The sequence below is a fragment of the Thunnus albacares genome, chromosome 3 (assembly GCF_914725855.1).
Source record: "Thunnus albacares chromosome 3, fThuAlb1.1, whole genome shotgun sequence".
In the NCBI taxonomy this organism is placed as follows: domain Eukaryota; kingdom Metazoa; phylum Chordata; class Actinopteri; order Scombriformes; family Scombridae; genus Thunnus; species Thunnus albacares.
In genome coordinates, this window is record NC_058108.1 from 35,139,960 (window position 1) to 35,164,473 (window position 24,514).

The 24,514-nt window shown below is 38.2% G+C and overlaps 3 protein-coding genes and 1 long non-coding RNA gene across 4 annotated transcripts in view; 1 reads left to right on the top strand and 3 right to left on the bottom strand.

Annotated features, from left to right (window-relative positions):
* ifngr1 (interferon gamma receptor 1) overlaps positions 1 to 24,274 on the bottom strand; it is a 467,767-nt gene extending 443,493 nt beyond the window's left edge. The window contains exons 1-2 of the mRNA XM_044341742.1: positions 24,169 to 24,274; positions 23,749 to 23,842 (exon numbers count right to left, since the gene is read on the bottom strand). The gene's annotated coding sequence lies outside the window, so the exon portion shown is untranslated. The remainder of the gene's footprint in view (positions 1 to 23,748; positions 23,843 to 24,168) is intronic.
* Positions 1,853 to 3,759, bottom strand: LOC122976666 (putative protein TPRXL). Its single transcript, XM_044345264.1, has 2 exons — positions 3,714 to 3,759; positions 1,853 to 2,857 (listed from the first exon to the last, which is right to left on the bottom strand). The coding sequence occupies exons 1-2, from the start codon at positions 3,757 to 3,759 to the stop codon at positions 1,857 to 1,859; spliced, it is 1,047 nt and encodes a 348-aa protein (XP_044201199.1). The 3' UTR covers positions 1,853 to 1,856.
* On the bottom strand, positions 6,465 to 8,289 carry LOC122973947 (GTPase IMAP family member 9-like). The gene has a single exon (XM_044341769.1). The coding sequence runs from the start codon at positions 8,249 to 8,251 to the stop codon at positions 7,142 to 7,144; it is 1,110 nt and encodes a 369-aa protein (XP_044197704.1). The 5' UTR covers positions 8,252 to 8,289; the 3' UTR covers positions 6,465 to 7,141.
* On the top strand, positions 12,772 to 15,840 carry LOC122974000. The gene is made up of 5 exons (XR_006400194.1): positions 12,772 to 12,888; positions 13,899 to 13,937; positions 14,469 to 14,575; positions 15,388 to 15,490; positions 15,710 to 15,840. It is a non-coding gene; the product is annotated as an uncharacterized LOC122974000 (long non-coding RNA).
* Positions 24,275 to 24,514: the final 240 nt, after the last annotated feature.

Here is a 24,514-nt window from a genome sequence, read left to right on the forward strand (position 1 = left end):
CTCTCAGCTGAAAACAGTTTGGCTGCTGTGAACCAGACCACGCTTGCAGGAAATGGAGATGGCATCCTGGAAGAGTGAGTTAACTTTTGATTCATTGGCTGAAAGAATTTTGGGTGACGCTTTATTTTACAGATCCCTTAATTTTATACTAATTTCCTGGAAATCTTCAGAGTAATTTGCAGGTATTTAATGGTTAATTTTTAAGACACAGAGAGAGTGGTAAGAAAAAAGTGTTAATTTGGTAAGTACCCACTCATCATATTTGGGTTTGTTGTAAGTTTGTAACAATTCTTGATAAATTAGACCCTTGAAAATTCTCCAACTGACAGAAAATACTTAGTTTTCAGTGTGTAGTTTTTTGTGTCAAACTTCATGTTAACATATTAGGTTTTTCAATAATTTCCTATTAAGCTGCTGTGTAACTGTTCATTCTTGGCACATGTCTTCTTGGCACAAGGATGATGTAATTTGGTATTATACAGGAAATGTGGTCATTATACAACCTAATATGTAGTTTGACACACCAAATTACACACTGAAAACTGAGTATTGTCTGTCAGTCAAAGAGTTAAGAGTCTAATTTATCAAGAGTTTTTGCGAATTAACAATTATGTATGAACCCATAAATGATGAATGAATATTTACCAACTAAACCAACTTAACAGCTCTGTTTTTTCTCATGATTTCTACCAGACTGCACCATCCTCTGTAAAATGTCCCGAAATTGAAAAGTTAAATACCTGCAAATTTCCAGGAAATTAGTATAAAGGACCTGCAAAATAAAGCATTATCGAATTTTGCTACCTAAGGATGTATTCAGACTGCCACACTAGGTCGGGACACTGTGTCAGAGAGGTACAGTAGGTGTGAAAATATGTTTCTTACCCCAGAAAAACATTAAGCCAGAGGGGAAAATCTCTGATTTTGTTGTAAATTTGATTGTGCTTTCTATATTAATGGTAATATAACAAAACAAATAGATATGACACTTAAACCTCTGTATTGTTAATCATTAACTACTTGAAAAAGACCTTTTACTTTATGATAGATAATATAGCTACTAATACTGTTCTATAGCTAGTAGTATAGTATTTGCATTTTTACTATAAAAAAAACACAGAGCTGCACTACCTTACTGTATGATTGATGCTTAATTTTAGTGTTTTAGTGTTTTTAAGAGAATAAGTTGTACTAAAGATATAGATTAAAATATGTTTTTACCCCCAAAAACATGCTGAGAAGGTAGAACCCCTTTTTAGCCCTGAGTAGTGTTTGCAGTCGTACTTTTCAGGTTGCATATAGCCCCAAAAACCTCCAGCAGTAAGGTAAGGCAGGCTTGTTCAGTCTTGCTAACAACAATTCAGATATACTGCCAAAGCAGATAAATGTTCCACACAAAAAAGTTAAGCTAATTATTATCCATGCCATCCTTTGCTTTTCTACAAATGTAAGAATTTGCTTTTCAAATTGAAGAAGCTTCAGATCTACTGTGTCCTGCAGAGGACAAACAGAGAAATGCTGCATTCTTCACAGAGTAAATGGCAGAAAGAGAGCAAGGGTGCCACTTAGTGGTCAACTTAGGTTACTGCTTTACAAATCAAACAACTCATATTGTGTTCTGCACCGAAATATCTAAGATACATGGTAGCATGTTGTATATGTTTTTTTCCTTTGGCAGATACGTAACAGAAGGCAGTCCGGCTGTAACCATCCCAGAGAACCAGAACCAGAACACTGACAAAGTCCTTCAGGAAGTCTCCAAAAGTGACCCTGGTGACAACGTGACGAGAAGTCCTGAAAATCCTGAACCAGATGATCATGCAAAGTCACGTGTTTTGGACCTCTTGAACCAATTATTAGATAGTGGCAGAGGACAGCGCTCGGGCAGAGGAGGGGGCATGGGTAGCGGAGGGGGCCGAGGCAGAATGAGCCGGCGTAGAAGGGGAAGAGGCAGAGGAATGAGCTGGCGTAGAAGGGGAAAAGGCAGAGGAATGAGACGGCGTAGAAGGGGAAGAGGCAGAGGAATGAGCCGGCGTAGAAGGGGAAGAGGCAGAGGAATGAGCCGGCGTAGAAGGGGAAGAGGCAGAGGAATGAGCCGGCGTAGAAGGGGAAGAGGCAGAGGAATGAGCCGGCGTAGAAGGGGAAGAGGCAGAGGAATGAGACGGCGTAGAAGGGGAAGAGGCAGAGGAATGAGACGGCGTAGAAGGGGAAAAGGCAGAGGAATGAGACGGCGTAGAAGGGGAAGAGGCAGAGGAATGAGACGGCGTAGAAGGGGAAGAGGCAGAGGAATGAGACGGCGTAGAAGGGGAAGAGGCAGAGGAATGAGACGGCGTAGAAGGGGAAGAGGCAGAGGAATGAGACGGCGTAGAAGGGGAAGAGGCAGAGGAATGAGCCGGCGTAGAAGGGGAAAAGGCAGAGGAATGAGACGGCGTAGAAGGGGAAGAGGCAGAGGAATGAGACGGCGTAGAAGGGGAAGAGGCAGAGGAATGAGACGGCGTAGAAGGGGAAGAGGCAGAGGAATGAGACGGCGTAGAAGGGGAAGAGGCAGAGGAATGAGACGGCGTAGAAGGGGAAGAGGCAGAGGAATGAGCCGGCGTAGAAGGGGAAAAGGCAGAGGAATGAGCCGGCGTAGAAGGGGAAGAGGCAGAGGAATGAGACGGCGTAGAAGGGGAAGAGGCAGAGGAATGAGACGGCGTAGAAGGGGAAGAGGCAGAGGAATGAGCCGGCGTAGAAGGGGAAGAGGCAGAGGAATGAGCCGGCGTAGAAGGGGAAAACGCAGAAGGTTTGGCAGAGGGTAGATAAGTTCTGTGAAAGCTGTGATTCAGGGGAAACAGATTTGAACCCACCTTGACTGAGACTCATTTTGCTTAATAACAAGACTAAGGATCTACAGCCATGTTCGTGGCTGTGTGTATTTGAGTACAGCGGTGCTTTATCAATATATTTTTTACATTCTTTATTTTTTGCTGCGGCTAAACAAGTTTTTCTACTAAAAACTTTTTTTCCATTAAATTTGATATATCGATGGCCAAAGCGCAAAACCTCCTCTCTGCAGAATTTTCTGATCGGTGAATTTCACTTTGGATGATGAGAACAAGGAAGGCTGCTCATATTCAGTCTGTCTGCAAGATAATCCCGCCCTTCCTTGTGACAGAAAAATCACACAACAAAACAAAAACACAACGTAGAGTCCCTGCGTGTGTAGAGAGGCTACAGCACGAATCACTGAACATTCATTTCCAGTGGACAAGGGAGCAAATACACTGAATTTAAGGAATTTCCCACTTAGGGAATTCTGACCCTAGTATACTACAATGTAGTAACTATTACATTTACTACATCTTTTTACCTGAAAACAAACTTAATTTTATTTTTAATTTAATTTTAATTATTAACTTAATTTAGAGCATCATTTTGTGAAACCTCTTCCAACTTGCACCAAGTGCAAAAGCTCCTATCTGCACTTTGCGAGGCATTAATATCTAGTCGGTATTGTTAACACATAATATAATAATATAGTCCAAAAACAGTGTATTATGTACTGGGTATCCTTAATAAATAGCATTCTGAGAGAAAACAAGTTTTTTTTACTTTTCTCAAAAAACTGCATTTTTCAGATGGGAGGTTTTGCTCTTTGACCATCGATATTATAAACTTATCAAATTCATCAGTATTTTTAGTAATATTATCTTAACGCTATTGCTTTTTTACACTTAGGAACCCTCTGAGTTGATCTGGTAGTGGACTGCTGACCACCATGCTCACGCTCATGTTATCCTTTAATGTTAAGGATGATAAGGGTGTGAGCACCTAATGATAATACAGATTAATAAATAGAGTAGAAAAAATTGAGAAGCAACATTCATAGTATTATACCTCAGAAGGTGGAAACAAATTTGTAACAAAATCAAGATTTGTCCAAACTCTGACCACTGTGTGTCCTCCACTGCCTTTGACTGAGTCTTAAGCACTCAGACCAAACATCACCTTGGATTTAGATCCTATTTAAAAAAAAATCTTTCTATTTACAGTACTTATATCATTGTACTCTGTATTTCTGTAACGCATTAGCAAATCTATCAATACTCTGTTTTTTTTCTGATTAAAGCTTGGCTAAGCATCCATTCTGGTCTGTGTGTCAATCATTTGGTAATCTCTGAATAATAATACTATAATCTTTTACATAGTTTGGACTCTGTAGGTCAAACAGAACAAACTGAGCCTTTTCTTCACCAGGTGTAGTCCCACTGAGCTTAGCCGCCTCTTTACACACTCTGTATACATATCATACAACAAGAAAATATTCTGCTAGACTATATAACATCACAGTGAACTATACAACACTATGATATAACACAGAGTACACCATACATACTAGAAACCACAAAAGATATCAAACCGCACTGGTGTGTGAAACCAAAGGAAATCAGAAAAGCAGTAGAGTCAAAACTTCATGGATATATTGTGGTCCACAGGTAAATAAAACCTGAAGCATTTAGTGGCCAAGTGTTCAATTACTTTTGAACCCCTGAACTTTGGGCACTATGTGTTAAAAGGGCAATATCTCCCAAACAGTTCTCTCTATATTGAATCAAATTAAAGCTGAGACTTTAACTTTATTAGAGTATCCAGTATCCATTTATTAGAGTATAAATTAAATACAGTAGCAGTCAAAAGTTTGGACACCCTTTCTCATTCAAGGGAATGAGAGGGAATGAGAGGGAATGCTTCTATGAACACATTGAGTTATCTTTTCTTATTGTCTCTTAGATAAAATGGGTCAAACAAAAGTCTTCTTCAGTGTCAGTTTCACTGTTTCATTTTTGCATGAAAGAATTTGAATGATTTTACATTTCAGACAAAGGCCTGACCATTTAGCTTAGCATATTTTGGCATTTTAGGGGGTTAATTTTTACATTTTATCAAATTTTTCACCAGACCTGATGTGCGTGCTAAATTTGTAAAATTTAGGGTTTAAGTGGCGTAATAATAAAAAAGGAAAGAAAGAAAGAAAGAAACAAACACACGAAAAACAATAGGGTCCTCACCCATAGGCAAAGTGTTTTACAGTAGTCCTCTGCCTTTTGGGCTCGGTCCCTAACAAATACTAAACCAATCTTCATCCTTCAAAAAAAGAGCCATAAGAATTGTAAACAACACTACTTATAGAGAAACAACAAAGCCATTTATTTGAATTGGTTACTGGTATTTTGATATTTTTGTTTTCTTGCTGATATTTTTATTTTGTTGACCAAATTAATGTTGTTGTTCCTTGCTTATATATTTTATTTTGTTTTTTCTTTTCACATATTAACATATTGTAAATAAAAAAACTGAAAAAAGATGGAAGAGCCTGACTATGCATTTTGTACTCATGCATGGAAATATTTAGATCTAATTTTGTATGATAGAATCATCCTTGCTACTGCCTGTTATTATTGACTTTATAAAGTGTATTTGTATTGGAAAATGAGATTCTTTACAAATGTGAAGCTGTTGGATTCTCCGCTAATCAGCACCTGACTATTTAAAGGCACACCTGATGGAAATCAAGCACAGAACCAATCTGATGAAGCAACATGCCAAATGTCTAATTCACTCATTTTGTTTCAATGTAATCCTTTAATAAAATAGTGTCAATCCTAGTATCCTGGTGTGCACTGGAATATTTATTTTGGTTTTCTGTGGTTTTCCCTGCATCAGCTGACACCCAGGAGAGAAGCACTGCTGTACATGAGGTATCTTCATTTTTTTTCATCTGCAAAACTAACTCATTACATTCTCATCAGCCTTGTTAAACATCAACATGCTGCCATTTTAAACAAATGAAACTAATGTCAAAAACGCTCTGAAGAAGGCTCTGTGCCAAAACATGTAAGCATTTTTCTAATGTGATGTGAGCCAAATAAACAAGTGAAATGTTGGTATTTTGTCCTCCTTGACTAGGACATTTGAGATGTGCTACCTTTTTTTTTTTAATATTTTTGGAACATGACTACTGGATTTTGGGTTTAGCACTCCACTGAGAATCCCATTGCTGAAGTGCAACCTTCTCCAACTCAATGCTACCATTATCGTTTGAGAGTATGGTAGCATATTGACGTGAGCACTGTGATTGAGGACAACCTAACAGAGCTGCAGACTCTAAATCTAAACATAAATCTTTAAATACATAGTTATGTGTGTGATAAAGTGGTGTATCAATCTCAGGATGAAGAGTAGGGGCAGTAAACAATGGAAGGTGACATTTTTGCATATCCATGTTTAGAACAAACATTTCACCATTTTTATACACCGTTTTTTAAAAACATGTTATATCAGGTAGATTTAGTTTATTATTTCCTGCTCATCAGACGTTAAAAATGAAGCAGATTGTTTCAGGGTATCCAAATCTGGATCAATGTTTGTTCCTGAAAAAGCACTGACCTGTGACCTTTGAACTCTTGATTGAACAGTTAAACATGTCAGGGTTTCAACTTTTTTTTATTAGTTTTAGTCTTAATATCACATCTTTATTTCGTTGTTCACTATATCACATCTTTGTTGTTAAATGGCATAAATCATAAACATAATCCATGAAAAAATACTTTGATGACAAACAGGAAAACTAAATCAAAGGCAAGTTATAATACAAACAAGCAAACCAGAGTGACCATAGAGAAGAAATGAATAGATTCTGGTGGGAATATTAATTTTACACCCACTAGGTGGCACCATATCAAAAGTAATCCATTAGAGGAGTGTCAGAACTTTTGCTATTCATGATTATCTTTGCAGAACACAAATCAACAAGAACATAAGTTCAATGAGAATAAAAACTGTAAAGACACACTTAACAGCATTTAATACTTTCAAATGTGAACTACACCAAATATCTCTTAAGGCCATTTTCAAAAATATATGAGGAGAGAATAAGCAGACATGAGATTCATAATATGATGACTTAGCCTTACTAATCTACAGAAGAATTCAACCTCAACAAATACAATGAGAATTATCATTGATTTAGATAAAATAGTATGCAGGGGCCTCCGGAGAGTTCCTCTCTAGGTTAACTGCCTGAATGAGACCACTCAAAATTAGGAAATCTTCACATTTCCCCTGATTTAAGTACTTTATCCATATTTTTTGTTAAAATCATTCACTTCAGCATGTTTTTTATCACACCACCACCCACTACTACAACACTTTTTACCACAGCTTCACCCACTACTTCAGCACCTTTTACCACAACACCACCCACTGCTTCAGTAGTATTTACTGCAGCTTTACCCAATACTTCAGCAGTTTTTAACGTAACTTCACCCACCTTTTCAAGAGTTTTTACCGTAGCTTTACCCACTACTTCAAGAGTTTTTAAAGTAGCTTTACCCACTAATTTACCAGCTTTTACCAGCATATGTAGTGGATTAAACTCCTCAGCTTGCTTTCTGGCCTCATTATCATACTTCTGTTGCAACTTTTCTCTTTCCTCTTTGATTTTTTTCTCATGCTGTTCCTTCATTTTTCTCAGCTCCCTCTCTTTCTGCTCTCTCTCATCCTGTAATTTCTCATTCATTTCCTTGATCTCTTTTTGATATTTTTCCTGTGATTTCCTCTCCATTTCTTCTTGTTCTCTGCGTAGTTGCTCTTCTTTCTCTTTGAGGATGTGTTGTTTCTTCTCTTCGATTGCCCTCTCAGCCTCTTGGAACATCTCACTGGTGTAGTGGCTTCCTCCGTTGTTCTGGACTACATTTCTGATCTTGTGGAGCAGCTCGGTGACCTGAGCGCCATCCTTCAGCTTATTATTGAAGACATGGTACTGGCCGTTACATCTGGCTACGACTTCCTGCAGGTCTTCACTTTCATCCAAGAACTCCTCAATAGTTGTATCTTCAAGGTCATCACCATGAGTAAAGAGCACCATGCTGTATCTGTCTGCATCCTGGCCAAAGATTTCTTGAATCTTCTGCACCGTCTGCTTTTCTTCTTCAGTGAATCTGTCCAGCCCGATGACCACCAGGAAGATATGAGGTCCAGGAGCAGCGTAAGTGAGGCACTGGCATATATCTTCAATGGTTTTATCCTGGTCGCACCTGGTGTCAAACAGGCCCGGGGTGTCAATAACAGCAACCCGTCGTCCATCCACCTCAGCTTTCTCCTTAGAACAGTGTACAGTCATAGACTTAGCACTGCGCTTTGATTTGAAGCAGTCTCTTCCCAGAATGGTGTTTCCAGAGGCACTCTTCCCAATTCCAGTCTTACCCAGCATCACTATCCTCAGCTCCTCATTATTTGTTCTGCCAGATACTGTGTAGAAAAATGTATAACAGTGAGTAAGAATCTGCATTCAGGTTGTACGCTCAGAAGTACATTGTACTTAATGCAACTTATACAAATATGGAGGACAAGAAAAATCTAATCATCTGCTTTAAGAGAGAGAAAGAAGGAGGTGGGGGATTGTGAATAAATTAATACAACTACACTATAGTACCATGTAAAAACCAACAGCTTTTATGATGTGGGGAATTCACATTTCTTGCACAGAAACCTTATTTGAGAAAAACAGGAAGAGGAAACAGTTCTTTAAACCTGCCAGCCCACCCCCGACCGCAGCTGAAAGTGGAACCACATGATGAAAAAAACCTGTCCACCCGTCCTGACTGACTCACGTTTGAAGGATATAAGCCTGACAAAAGAGTAAGGTTGAAAATATAACTGTTTCTGTAACATCAGCCGATACAACAGAGAAAAAGATCAGCTGAAAGCACATGTTTCTTTTTAAAGCACATTTTATGATCTCACTCCAAAAGGAAGAAGCAATATGATAATACCAAAAAATATGAACTTTCCTCAGATTCCATAGAGCACAAATGGCAGTCATGTAACTCAAAAATGGACTTTACAGGTAAGGAAGAGACATCTTGTGTCCAGCAGGTTAACTTTTGAAATAAAAATATTATATTTATAGATTGTGGAAATTTTAATAAGGGAGAAGGAATACGTGTCATTTTACAGATTTTAACATGAAATGTTAAAAATCTAAATGCACCAAACCACACCCACAAGCTGCACTGGTCACACAAAGAAAATGAAACTAAGAACATAATTAACTCTGCATACAGCCATGAAAATATTTCCTTCATACTACATGTGAAACTGATCAGTCACAAATAAAGCTGTTTCTCAAATGGCCATGTGCTGGCTTGTCTGTCTGTGTTTCCTGTTTCCTTAGATTAATTTAAACCTTCCGGTGCAATTACCCAATGCTGTTTGGCTTTTATTTTCTGTTGGAATACAGCCCTCAGGGGAAATGGTCAGCCTGCTCAGTTATGTCGGTGGACATGACTGTTTATAGAGCTTATTCAGCGTCACAGTTTGTCCTGTGTTTACATGTATCTGTCTTCTGTAACCACCCTTCTTCATTTCCAGGAAGTCCCTATGTAAACTGCTAACCTTGCTCTCCCTTTCCTGGCCACTTACAAGAAATGGCAGCACTTTTTCAAAACTGAAGATAATGCCTATCTGAATATTGAATAAATGGAATAAAATATATAAATGTAGCAGAAATTTGAAACAGTGCAATTTCTTGCTAAAATTCAACTTGTTTGTGAAATGTGAATTCATTTATTTATTTATCTTTCTTTAATTATTGCCTACTATTTTATGACTTTTTATTTTATTATGGCACTTTTATGAATGATGAATGTTATCACTCTTCATCTTTCAGGTAAATGTCGCCTGCCTTCCAGCAGTCTCACCAACTGCCAGCCAGCAAGCTCCTGTTGGCAGAGCAACCAAATCATTTTTACGTTCTTGTCTGTACTTGACATGTGAATCATCATCAGTTACTACCCCTGTCCCCAAAAGGAAGAAACAATATGATAATACCAAAAAATATGAACTCCATCCACCTCAGCTTTCTCCTTAGAACAGTGTACAGTCATAGACTTAGCACTGCGCTTTGATTTGAAGCAGTCTCTTCCCAGAATGGTGTTTCCAGAGGCACTCTTCCCAATTCCAGTCTTACCCAGCATCACTATCCTCAGCTCCTCATTATTTGTTCTGCCAGATACTGTGTAGAAAAATGTATAACAGTGAGTAAGAATCTGCATTCAGGTTGTACGCTCAGAAGTACATTGTACTTAATGCAACTTATACAAATATGGAGGACAAGAAAAATCTAATCATCTGCTTTAAGAGAGAGAAAGAAGGAGGTGGGGGATTGTGAATAAATTAATACAACTACACTATAGTACCATGTAAAAACCAACAGCTTTTATGATGTGGGGAATTCACATTTCTTGCACAGAAACCTTATTTGAGAAAAACAGGAAGAGGAAACAGTTCTTTAAACCTGCCACCCCACCCCCGACCGCAGCTGAAAGTGGAACCACATGATGAAAAAAACCTGTCCACCCGTCCTGACTGACTCACGTTTGAAGGATATAAGCCTGACAAAAGAGTAAGGTTGAAAATATAACTGTTTCTGTAACATCAGCCGATACAACAGAGAAAAAGATCAGCTGAAAGCACATGTTTCTTTTTAAAGCACATTTTATGATCTCACTCCAAAAGGAAGAAACAATATGATAATACCAAAAAATATGAACTTTCCTCAGATTCCATAGAGCACAAATGGCAGTCATGTAACTCAAAAATGGACTTTACAGGTAAGGAAGAGACATCTTGTGTCCATCAGGTTAACTTTTGAAATAAAAATATTATATTTATAGATTGTGGAATTTTTAATAAGGGAGAAGGAATACATGTCATTTTACAGATTTTAACATGAAATGTTAAAAATCTAAATGCACCAAACCACACCCACAAGCTGCACTGGTCACACAAAGAAAATGAAACTAAGAACATAATTAACTCTGCATACAGCCATGAAAATATTTCCTTCATACTACATGTGAAACTGATCAGTCACAAATAAAGCTGTTTCTCAAATGGCCATGTGCTGGCTTGTCTGTCTGTGTTTCCTGTTTCATTAGATTAATTTAAACCTTCCTGTGCAATTACCCAATGCTGTTTGGCTTTTATTTTCTGTTGGAATACAGCCCTCAGGGGAAATGGTCAGCCTGCTCAGTTATGTCGGTGGACATGACTGTTTATAGAGCTTATTCAGCGTCACAGTTTGTCCTGTGTTTACATGTATCTGTCTTCTGTAACCACCCTTCTTCATTTCCAGGAAGTCCCTATGTAAACTGCTAACCTTGCTCTCCCTTTCCTGGCCACTTACAAGAAATGGCAGCACTTTTTCAAAACTGAAGATAATGCCTATCTGAATATTGAATAAATGGAATAAAATATATAAATGTAGCAGAAATTTGAAACAGTGCAATTTCTTGCTAAAATTCAACTTGTTTGTGAAATGTGAATTCATTCATTTATTTATTTTTCTTTAATTATTGCCTACTGCTGTTTGACTTTTATTTTCTGTTGGAATACAGCCCTCGGGGGAAATGGTCAGCCTGCTCAATTAGACATGGACGTGGACATGACTTGAGCTTATTCATATTGCGCAAAAACCATGGCAGACACTGCACCTAGTGCATAGTGCTGAGACACCCACTCAAATTTGGTTATAGTCCAAGATAAGTGAAATCGAGAAACAGTTCTTTCTATATTGAATCAAATTAAAGCTTAGACTTTAACTTTATTGGAGTATCCATTACTTTATTTCAAATTAAATACAGTAGCAGTCAAAAGGTTATTTGGTGAAGTGTCTCTATATGTGGCTTCTATGAACACATTGAGTTATCTTTTCTTATTGTCTCTTAGATAAAATTGGTCAAACAAAAGCCTTCTTCATTGTCAGTTTAACTGTTTCATTTTTGCATGAAAGAATTTGAATGATTTTACATTTACGACGGTGTGACCGTTTAGCTACAGAAAGTGCTTCTCAATTTCTTTGAAACTTGAATTTCTTCTACAGTCAGCAAGTAAGAAACACTGTTGTTTCCTTGAATATGAAATGTAAAGTGCACATTATAGACTTACTCTTAAATGTTCTTCTTGGTTCTAAAACTCTGGACCAAGCTGCCACCACTTGCAAGCCTGTTATTACTGTTGCTATCATATACAGCTATGCATGGACTGTCAATAGCAGCTGCTTCAGATATGTTCAGCACTTTCACATTAATAATCAGTGTGAGCACAGACAGCAGAAACTGAAAGTCTGCTCACTGATTCTTCTGCACTGTAATAAAGCAGAAACCACAAACTGTTCAGTTGAGTTTCACATCTCATGACCAGAATAATATATTATTAATAAACAATCTCATATTAGTGTGCTGAGTCTTTTTTTTTCAGTGTGTGTATTTAGTTCTTCTATTCAAACCTCCTGCTGCTAATCTTGCCTGTCTCGCTACTCATTTGACCACTTTATTTACCTCTTTCTGCTCTTCCAGTATCCCACAGAAAATATAGTTTTTATTATATTTAGGATGGGTTTTTTTAAAAAAATCTTTTGTTACCCATGGTTTGTTTGTGAAAAAACTAAAATTTTCTTGTCATCCCACACAGAAGGTGATGTATGATCCCATGCAGTTCATTCAAAACAGCCTCTAAGGACCTCAAGCGCTGAAGATACACACGAACCTACAAAGAGAGGGGTGTTATGGGTAGTCGTGCCAGTCTAACCTCCAAACTCCCTTCACTAAAAGCTTCTTATCTTCTCTTTTGTTCTCAGTTGTGAATAAATTAAAAGCGAGAGTATGAATGTTCATGTAAGGGCATAGCACTACTCTAAAGGGTTTGACCATAGTCCCCCTCTTCTCTTTAAAAGTGTCTGTTCTTTCTGTCTGTGTTCACTGCAGCAACACTTTACCTTCAAACACTGAGAAGGAAACAGAAGAAGTGGACGACTTCAGAGCATCCATCAGACATCGTTCTCCAAAGGTAAAAGACAAACGCTGGAGGATAACAGATTGGATTTTGGTATAAAAATGAGTTTGTTAAATATATAACATGTGCATTTTTAGCATGAAACATTAGTAAGCAAGGTGAGAATGTAAATGTTTTTGTTCTGTTTTAAGAGCAGGATGTGACTCAGGGCAACAACAGGTGTCTAACACACTGGTTGTTCTCTCTAATGCTGCCTTTTATAGTAGAAGTTGTTTATGTTTCTGTTATTTATGTGCATCTATGGGGGTTTTAGAAGGGAAAACGTGTCTCTCAATGTCATTTAATATGTGTAGGCATGTAGGCATTAATGTAGGCATGCTTCACTGCCAGTTTAACTCTCTATTCCCTTTATCCTTCTTTTTTCTTTTTTTGAATGAATGAATTTGAATTTTTAGATAAAGGACTGGTGTCACTTCGCTATTTCCTCATCCATCATTTCATCACTGATAAAACCTCTATTTTCTCTTGTTGTTGCACTTCATTTTTAAACATATTGAAAGGACGATATTTGAATGTTCAAATAAGCACATGGTGCCTCTATAAAAATACCCTCTCCTTCTGACTGTGTTTACTGCATCAGCATGAGAAGAAATCTGAAGAAAAGGCTTCAAAGCCTCCATCTGACGACCTTTTTTCTTTTGTCTTTTTTGTGGATTTTTTGTTTTGTAAAAAAGTGATTATATTATTTGTAATGATTTTAAAAAGGGAGTGGGGTGTTTGAGATTTAAACAGAAAAACCTTTGTTAACACACTGATGTAAGGCGTTCATATCTTGACATTTTTTCCTACTACATAGTAAACAGTAAAGAGACAAACAGGAAACAGGGGAAACAGGTGAATCTGACACATAACAATCGTCTCCGGCTGAATTCAAACCAGGATCGTTGTGTATGTGCCTCAGCTGTTCACCTACCAGGGTGTCCGAAAAAGAGAAAATATTTGAACAAGTTGATGTGAATAATGATGTAATAATACTTCTTGTTATTGTGTATTTTCTGTCATAGTATTGTGGGACAAACTGACTGTGGGTGACAACAATGAAGGTAATTTATCCCTTAATCCTGCTGAAACTTGACACAAATGTAATAATTTTTTTTTGTCAATACTGAATTTGTTATCTGTTGGTTCTGTAACACATCACTGTTTTCCTGTAAGTGCACTTTGTAAATGACAGGGGCAGTAGCTTATATTAACTGTCAGATATTTCACACTAATCTATATTAATCTATTCATTTTATACAATGGTTTTATGTTGGAAGATGACAGCAGGGTTACTTTTCCACAGAGCACATTAGCATGTTACACTGCAGTTTGGATGTTATCACAAACTCTATATACAACAAATGTGCAAAGTCACAAAGTCCATTATCTTCAAATATGGAGAAGGGAGATGTTAACAAAACAGGCAAAACACCTTTAACATCTGCATCAGACTCATCTGCCTGATAACTTACTACAAGCTTGTTTATAATTTGTATTTTGGCTTTTTAATTTTCTTGGTTAAATTCTTCTCCCTGTTTTTATCTACTTTATCATGATGATGCACTACATCATGAACTTTAATTTCTGTACAGATGGCTGGATTGTGGTGGATGACTGTGATGCTGTTGCTCCTGTCTGCTGGAAGTTTGGCTACTATCAATATAGGCAACGTTGGACAAGGTGCACATAACGTAGCTGAGTGAGTCAACATCCTTTTATTTTATATACAGTCAGCAGCAGTAGTTACCTAGTAGACGTGTAGACAAAATGACATGAATGGTAAGTGTAATTTTAGGATATTTCTCTTTTATATTTCTCTGCCAGTGATGACACACAGCTGTCTGTCTATTCACCAGTGTGATCACATAGGGGCTGAAGAGTCTAACATGTCAGCTGTTCCCATTGTGGGCACATAGAGACACTCTCCTGTTTGTTTACACATAGCTTACCTGGCATAGTTGAGAAAGGCTTGCAGGTGTATTCAGAAAGCGTATTTTCCGACATTGCTACTGTAAAGTAACACCGATATAAAACAGCTTCAATATCAAATTTAATTGAAAAAAAAAACAGTCTGTTGTCAGACAAAGTTTGTCCTGAAATCTTCAAATACATGTTACTGACCTGCCTTCCAGACTGAATAAGAGTTGCATTGCTGGATTGTTCTATATCTGTTTACATTACAACAGTGTTCTGTCATGTAAATGCCATATTTTATGTTTCTGTCACAGGTTGTTCTTTTACTCACATCATCCTAGTGTTCTTATAAAGTCCTACTGTGATTTTATTGCAATTTATTTTCTCTGTGAGTGCGAGAGCACTTGCTTGCTGCTGGTACAGAATGATAACAAGGTTAATAAGGCTAATAAGAACAACAACAATAATAACAGTTGTTTGTAATAATCATCTTACATATTCCTATCCAATCTTCCGTTTAGCAAGCTTTTGATCTATTGTCACATACACTCTATCAAATCAATCAAAATGGTCATTTATTTATTGTTGTTTTAACAGAAACGTGGCAGCTGATATTGCCAATCAGGGTGGAAACGTTATACACGACAACCCCGGACACCAGCAGAAAACATGAATCATGACATGGACAACATTTCAAAAGGTGAAGTGTGCAAAATCACAAAACTAGTTGTAACTACAAACAACAGACACTGAATATGAGGAGTGGTGTGTTGTCACTGACTCTTACTATAACGGAAGGCACGTTGACACACAGTTCACACATCAGTTTAAAAACAATATTTCATTATTTCTGTTACTACAAGTGCTTCACAACTGGAAATGTGGCTTTTCTTCTAACCTAGTTGTATTTTCTCTTCAGGTGTACCTGGTCCAGGCTAATTACACTGTGGCTCCAGATAACAACAGACAGATTCAACCTAAAAGCATGTTTGTCCGTATTTCTCTGTACTGTGATGTCTTATTTTACTGAATATTAAAAGCATAATAAAAGTTTTCGATCTCTTGACTGATGTTGGACTACGCTATTGTTGACCTCCTGGTAAGAACAAACCTTTTTAGGGCCATAACACTCAGCCCAAACCAAGTCTGAGGTAAAAATGTTCTGCAGTTGTATGAAATATGTGTCTCTTTGGCTGCTAGATGTTCCACTTTCTTCAACAGCTAGTCAATATCAATTTAATTCAACTTAATTCAATTCAAAGAGGCCTTATTGGCACAGGAAACATATGTTTACATTGCCAAAGCAAGTGTGAAAAAAATGTACACAGTTTAAACAAAAAGTGTTCCTATATTTTGTCCCCCTCGTGTATGTTAATGCACAAAATATTGGGAAAACTTTTCAATATAATGCACTCCAGTACACCAGCACCCACCATGGCCTCAATAATAAACATTAAGTAGAATTATCACCTTTCTGACAATGTCAACAAAAACTGAAAATGCACAAGCTTCATAAAAGTAGAATTTATGGCAGAGCTGTTGTGTTGGATTGCACAGGACGAGTCCCACACACTTTTTAAAAGAATTAGTTTAGAAGTACGATCGCAGATGAGACTAAAAGAGAAAGGGAGAAAGAGAGGGATGAAATGAAGAGGTAAAGAAGGAACAAACAGGGATGAAGGGCATTAATGAAAACAATGAAGGACTATGCACTTGTAAAATTATAGGGGCACCTCTCCCATTGATGAATTAATGAATAATTAATGAATTAGGTCAGTTCTATACCCGATAGTCATGAACTCTGAATGCAGTGACCTCCATCTTCTGACGTAAAGGTATACAAATACAACGATTTGGTGATAAATCAAGATATTTATTGAACTACTAAGGAATAGGGATGAATAGGGAAAACTAAACATATGTACATATATACAACTAAAATGAATGAATCAATGGATGATGAATGTGTTAAATTAAGTTATTGCCTACGGAAAGAATGAATGGATGAATGGAGCATGGTAAATGGTTTTCCAACGGTTTCCATGAAGATGAAGTTCGCCAGATGTTAACAGCCAGATGAGAAGTGCTGCAGTCTCTGGTTCAGCACTTCTTCAGGAGAGTGAATCCAGTCTCAGACCAGCTGAGGCCGCGTAGTGGACACACACACACAGCAGGGGTGTGTGTTCCAGTCTTGGTGTGTTTAGTGAAAGGCTGCAGAGTTTGAATACTGGACTTCCCTAACTAACCAAAAAAGTCCTCGGAAAAGTCTTTAAAAAGTTTAACTACACAATACAACATGAGATTACAAACATAATAGGCCTATATATTCACAGCAAACAGCGTGTGATGCGGTTTATGCATCTTTGCAGTATTTTGCTTCTTAGTTGAGTCTCTTTCTGGAGCCATAAAAAAGTACAACGGCCAAAATGCCATCCGAGAGGAACATAGAAGAAGCAGCAACGGTCAGCAAGGCAAAAAGCAGGAGAAGAGCACCAGTCGCCTGATAAAGAGTTGTAAAAGTTTTATTGTCTAGGAGGTGGACCAACCACATTGATTACTGATTAATTCCTTTGTGTGGAGAGAAAAAGAGAAAATAATTCTATTCCCATAGAATATTTGAAAAATACTGAGGACTTAGAAATTGTAATATTGATTAACCAAATAAAATACAGAATAAAATCAATAAATCTTAATTCCCTAATTTGTAATTAGATCTATTAAGAAATCATTATCCTAGGAATAGAACCACTGTTAAATAATACATTTACACTGGTTAATATTAAATAAATTAAATGCCATAATATAGAAAGTTGTTACTGACACGGTCACTGATTTTGACCTTCCTATACCTCCAGGATAAATCGTTCTGAACACAACACAGATTAACATTGGTTATACAAGTCAAGATATGTATTTTTACACACTTTAGCAGGCATTTTCTAACTATTTTAGACACTCAGAGAGTAATGTGCACATTGTCTGCCCAAAATATATGATTCAAGAGCAGGAAGATAGTTCATCCAGGTTGGTGCAGTCTGGATCTGAAAAGAAAAACAAAGTTGTTAATTTTCATAACTGTCCATTTTCCTCCTGGGGCAGGAGGAGGAAGGCACAGGTTTTTGTTCATGTCTCCTTGACATCATTATGCCTTCAGGTCAGAGGTCATTGGGTGCATATGTATGTTCCTGCACCTACACATACAGACTGTTAAGCTAAAAAGGAATCATAAAGTTTTTGAAAGAATCGGTCCAGGTATCATCGGATAATTCGTAATTCATTTGTAATTCAAAAACCAAAAAACGGTAAATCTGTTATTTGTTTCAAAACAAAAAAACGTTTTTGGTGTCAGAATCAAATAACAAAAAAACAATCAAACCCGGCCCGTTTTTGGTTTTTGCCGATTCGTTTTATCGTTATTCCTTTTTGGATTGAATATCCAGCAGGTCTGCGGATATTCAGCCAATTCGTTTTTGCGTTTGAAACCAAAAATGGAAGTCACAGGGGTTTTTCCTTTTTTCATTTTAAACCAAAAATGAAAAACGAAATCACGTCAGTCACATCAGTTTTGAACGGTAGCGGAAGCGGCTACATTAGCCTACCCATGATCCTCAACGACCGTTGCTATGGTGAAGACGCCAGCGACAGACGTGCGTGTGTGTAAACCATGGTGTAAATGGGATGAAGACGGGGTTATAAAACTGAACTTTACATTTCACATCACTCATTTAAGCCCTACACTTTCACTTTCATAATTTTCATCAAACTGGACTTTAGATTGTGAATTTTATTCAACCTCCACTGTTACATAATGTAATTATTTATGTTTAATTTATTCTCTTGTCACCTTTCTTATATTTCATACACTTCGTTTCTTTGTCCATAGCACACATTATTTTATTTACAGTTCAATGTACAGTAAAGTATGTTGATCCCGATCGTAACTAAATAATCTGCAGTACAACATAATGTTATACTGACTACTGTATGAAAGTTGAAACTTCTGCTTTCATAAAGGGACCAATTACTGGAGGTCCAGGTTTGACCCACAGGCCCCTATTTGCCTACCACTGATCTATAGTAAAATACTTAGTTTTCAGTCTGGTGAAGATAAGAAATCCGTGTTCTTCGTGGGCTATTCCCCGTGAAGTGTTGGGGATCTAGTTCGCCTTCTTGTGGATTTAACGCTGGTGAAGTTTCGGGGTGGGGTCTCGTAGTCAGATTTCCTCAATACTGGAATTCCAGGTCTGGGTCGCTCTGACGCTTCAGACTGAGTTTCTCACGACTATCTGGACAAATGTCCCTGTAGATTTGTTAGAACCTGAGCTCAAACCCACAGCAGTCCCACAAACCAACTGAGATAAAAATATATATATATATCATTCTTAAAATGCACTTGTTTCTCTTCATACTACAATATAGTATCTAAAGCATTTGGTTTGATTTAATGACCTCCACCTCAGTGATAGGTCACACCAGAGTTAAAGCTATTTGCATGTCCTTGCAAAACAGGTGGTGGTGGAAGCTTGGTGATATAGTGACTTACTTGTGTTATGAGTTGCAAACTACAGTAGAGGGTAAATCAACACAGGTAATTAAATCCAACATATTAGTACCTTCCATTCATTGCTCATGACTGACAACAAACCATTTAACAAAGCAGTTTGTTCTCCATCAGAACAGGTTTTTATAAATTGAATTGCAATTTCAGTGTGACAAGGTCAATAAGTATCTTTCTTGATTGAAATCTCTCTCACTTTCCTGACACATACCATTATCATTTTTAATAATTCATAGCATTTGCTGACATTACATAATTCCAGAATAGCTCCAGCCAGCTTCAACCTGAGCATAGATCTAATCAGAGTAATAATAAACACACCTGTGAGGGTGTGCAGGGTGTTTATCTACAACGTTCAAAGCATCCTTTAGTACAATCTGACTGGTGTGAGCTTTGTTTTGTATAATCAGTCTTTTAAACTCCAACTGAAATCACATTTAATCCCTTTTTGCAAAAATGTCAAATCAAACATTCAATTAATTTCCAGTTGGACATTAAAATATTGTTATTATATGTATAAAATTATGTAAAACAAAAGCCTGTTTGTGTGGCACCCTGTGTCAGAAAACGGGACTCAACAAGCCAACTGGATTTGTTCTGTTTAGATTCGGATCTGACTCCACTAGTAACGCTGACACTGTTAAATACATCTAGCTGCTAACACCTTCAGTCACTTCCTTATGACTGTAGCTTTCAGTCAGGAGATGTTGTCAGGTGGCATCCAACTTTCCTCAGGTGTTTCGACTCTGAACCACAACATCCTCCACTTGATGAGTCGGCAGTCACTGCCCATCTTCTCCTGGCTTCCAGCTCAACTCTTCCTGCCTGTTCCAGAGCCAACAAGGGGCTCTTTTCCCAACCTGAAAGCAGCTGTCTTCCTCTCCCTTCCCTCTATTCCCAGAGCTGTGAACATCTTCCACAGTGGCTGTGGCTCAGGAGGTAGAGCGGGTTGTCCACTAATCAGAAGATCGGTGGTTCGATTCACGGCTCCTCCAGTCTGCGTGTCAAAGTGTCCTTGGGCAAGATACTGAACCCCAAATGTATGAATGTGTGTGAATGACTAGTACTGTAAAAGCACTTTGAGTTGTCAGAAGACTAAAAAGGCATTATAAAAGAACAGTCCATTTATATAGACTGTGCCAGATACCCCCTGCAGATTAATTATAATGTTTATTATTTAATTAATTAATTATATTGTTGTATTGTATGTATTTTATTATGAACAGTTGTGTAACACTAATAAAGATTTATTTTTAAAAAAAAGGAAAAAAAGAAAAAAAACATCAATCATACAACATTCTATTGATGATGTCACAAAGGACAAGATGTGACATCATCACTGTCAGATAAAAGGATCATAGAACATGACAGCACACAAACATTCATATGGAACATTAACTTGTTGCTTCATGTCAGCTTCTCAGAAACACATTTGTGTCAGGATCGACCACACACACACAGAATTAAACTAACCAAACGCTAAGAGGGACGAGAGAAGATCACTACTCTGTGAGACACGTACAGCAAGTTAGAGAACCAAAGTTCAGGATAGAGATGGCAGCCGAGTGCAACATGCATGAAACAATTAGCGAGCTCTCCAAACTGCTCCAAACTGAAAAAGACTTGCGAGCCATGGAGCAGCTGAGGGCCACTGAGAGGGAGAAGGTGCTTCGTGCAGAGATGGAGAAGATGAGAGAGACAATAACCAACCAGGAGACCATTAAGTACAAGGCCCTGGAGAGGGAAAGGGACATTTTGCTTACAGAGGTAGAGCACCTTAAAAGGAGAGATTCGGCCTTCAATGATATCAAGGATAAGTACAATGCTGAGAAGGCAGAAAAAGAGTCCATCAGAGAGCAAATGGATGATCTGCAAAAACAACTTGAACACCTTAAATTGCAGCTTCATGAGGAAAAGGATCTGCATGTTGAGAGGCAGCTGAGGGACTCTGAGAGGGAAAAGGCCCTCCGCAAACAAATCTGTGAACTCAAAGAGCAGATCCGCACAGAGCACAATGGGTGTGCAGATTCATTTGTGCCAAAACTCAAAGCCTTAGAGAGGGAGAACGCAGCCTTGATAAGTCAGGTAGAACATCTTAAAATGAGCTGCAAAGATATGAATTTGACTTTAAAAGATTTGTCTGAAAAGGAGAAAGAGAAAGTTGTTGTGATGCAGCATGAGGACGGCGCTCAGGAGCCTGATTCATTGGTAGAAAAAGAACATTATGTCTGCAGCCAGGAGGAGCTCTCTGAGGGGGACAACGTTCCCAACAAAGATACATGTGACTTGGAAGATAAGCTCCAGTCCGAGGGTTCAGAGTGTGTGGGTATGCTTGAGTCAAAACTCAAGGCTTTGGAGAGTCATAACAAGGTCTTGAGCAATGAGGTAGAGCAACATAAAATGAGTTTTGAACATATGACTGAAAAGTACATGGCAGAGAAGACTGAAAAAGAGGCCCTCCAAATTAATATTCAGGAGCTTAACACCAAGCTCCAAAGTGAAATGGATTTTTGTAAACAGCAGCAGAGAGCCTCTGAGAGGGAGAAAGTCCTCTGCCAAGAAATAGATAACCTGCGAGAGACGCTCCAAAAAGAGCGTGAGGACGACAGTGAACTCCAAGCCTGGGAGAAGGAGAGAAAGGCTTACACTCAAGAGATAGCAGACTTAAAATTATGTTACGAAGGAAAAACCTTGAGATTCAATGAAATGCTTGAGAAGTTAAAGGCAGAAAAAGACCATAAAGAGGCCATTAAGCAGCAGGATTTATGTACCCAGGAGAAGCTGAAGGCCTCTGAGAGGGAGAACGTGTTTTCCCTGAAACTGGAGGAGTTGAAGGAAAAAATCTCCTGCTATGAGAAAGCGGCTCACCCAGAGCTCACAGCCACATCCGAGTTAAGGGAAGAGAACGGTGACAGCCTCCAGGGTGAAGGTTCTGGGGACGAGAAAAAGACCAAAAAGCGCAAAGGATGGAAGAAATTTGTTTATTATGCCAAGCCGTGGCATTGGGGTAAAAAATAGAGCATAAGACTTTTCTACTTAGGGAATAATTTGACATTTTGGGACTTAGACTTATTTGCTTTCGGCCAGAAAAGTTAGATGAGCAGATTGATAACACCCTTATAATTAATGGACAACCGGCTTAACTCATTAATTTACACATATATTATTTGCTTAATCTGAACTGTATGTGCCGTGTAGTGACCACTTTGCCAAAAAAAAAGGGTTAGGGTTAGGGATGAGCAGGGGGAGGGATGAGGTAGGGGGATGAAGGGATGAGGGGATGAAGGGATGAGGGTAGGGATGAGCAGGGGGAGGGATGAGGTAGGAGGATGAAGGGATTAGGGGATGAAGGGATGAGGGTAGGGATGATCAGAGGGAAGGATGAGGTAGGAGGATGAAGGGATTAGGGGATGAAGGGATGAGGGTAGGGATGAGCAGAGGGAGGGATGAGTTAGGAGGATGAAGGGATGAAGGGAAGGGAAAGGGAGGGTGGGTCGAGAAATCTGAGACAAACAAGGTAGGATGGGTAACAAGACGGACAGCAGACAATAACTGAAGAGCTAATTTTTCACCCTGCACTATTTCCACTGAACGGGTCCTCTACTCATACACAGCAAGCTAGCCAACATTACAGCCAATATTTACATACAAGACACAAGCGCTCACTTCTCAATCTCACACCAAAATGTGAGTTAACATCTTAATTAACACATTAGTTGAACAGATTGACTGGATGAGTGTTTTTAGTTCAGATATTTTAGGATGATGTAGGCCGCCACTAACACTGCTTACCTTATGAAGTAGTGAAAGTAAACACTAAAAAAACATGGCATCCCACACACAATAAATTTTAGAACTACAGTGTCCTGTAAGGGACAAACAGTGATAATTGCTAAATTCTCAGGGGAATAGACAGGGCAACAGTGACACCCAGTGGCTCATTTAGGCTACTGCCTTATTATATTCTGCCTAATTGACAGCGGCCCTTCTCTCACAAGTGGCGGGAGGTTTACCAAACAAAACATTAACAAAAATGGCTCTTACACACTGGACTGTTTCTTAGCTGAGAGTAGTTGCCTGCACAGAATGAATTTTAGAACTACGGTGTCCTGTGGCTTATTCAGGCTACTGCCTTACATCTACCCCTTCTTTAATTTGGCGTCCCAGCCATCAGACCAAACAAAATAAAACAAAGACCACCCATTAAACACAGATAATTAGAACAGTTAAAATAAACATGTGATGAATGAATGAATGAGTCAGTGTGGATTATATGGGGATTATATTAACTTCACAGTTTATAACGCCCTTGTTTAATCTCCTTTATATTGCTGATAATAGTGACAGCCTACAGTCTCTGTGTTGTGTTGTGATGATGATGATGATGGTGTTGGACTAACGGCTGACAGTTGGTAGTTGACTCCAACGAAGACACACAGACGCTCCGATGTCGATTCAATGATGACTGTTTACTGCTTACAAGCACTTCGGGATCTGGGGGATACAAGCCCGGTCTCAGTAAAACTATTTCATGTAAATAAAATCATAATCAAAGGAAACTTACTATACTAATAAATGATTTCTGTGGTGAAGCTTAATAACCGTTAAATAACAAATTACAGGGCCAACGGTCGACCCTTGACCAGGATCAAAGACTTACTGTATCGCAAATTATATAAAAGACACTATTGATAGAGATGATTCAGTTCACATAGATAATCGCTCTGATTGTCAATATAGTTAGAATTAATAATAAATTCTCTCTCAGATCAGCTATACATTAATATTTACAGGTTTCCGTTTAACAGTCACACACTCACCTGAGGGATACAAGCCCGGTCTGACTTGTTCCCCCGGTGATGCTTTATAGCTGCATCGTTACCTTGGATACTGTGTAGCCATCTCTGTCAACTTTGATCACTCTGAGGTATGTTTTGTAAGTTAGTTAACATAACGTAATGTAAGTTAATGTAAGTTAACATCTTAATCAAAACATTAGTTGAACAGATTGACTGGATGAGTGTTTTAGTTCAGATATTTTAGGACGCCGTTAATACTGCTTACCTTACGAAGTAGTGAAAGTAAACACTAAACAAACATGGCATCCCACACGGAATAAATTTTAGAACTACAGTGTCCTGTAAGGGACAAACAGTGATAATTGCT

What these genes read in the sequence shown, in the direction of transcription:
- LOC122973947 (XM_044341769.1), bottom strand. Translation starts at nt 8,251, where the DNA reads ATGCTGGGTAAGACTGGAATTGGGAAGAGTGCCTCTGGAAACACCATT.
- LOC122976666 (XM_044345264.1), bottom strand. Translation starts at nt 3,759, where the DNA reads ATGGTGGTCAGCAGTCCACTACCAGATCAACTCAGAGGGTTCCTAA. An exon ending in TCAACTCAGAGGGTTCCTAA is followed by an intron (nt 2,858 to 3,713) that starts GTGTAAAAAAGC and finishes AAGCAAAATGAG; the next exon opens with TCTCAGTCAAGGTGGGTTCA.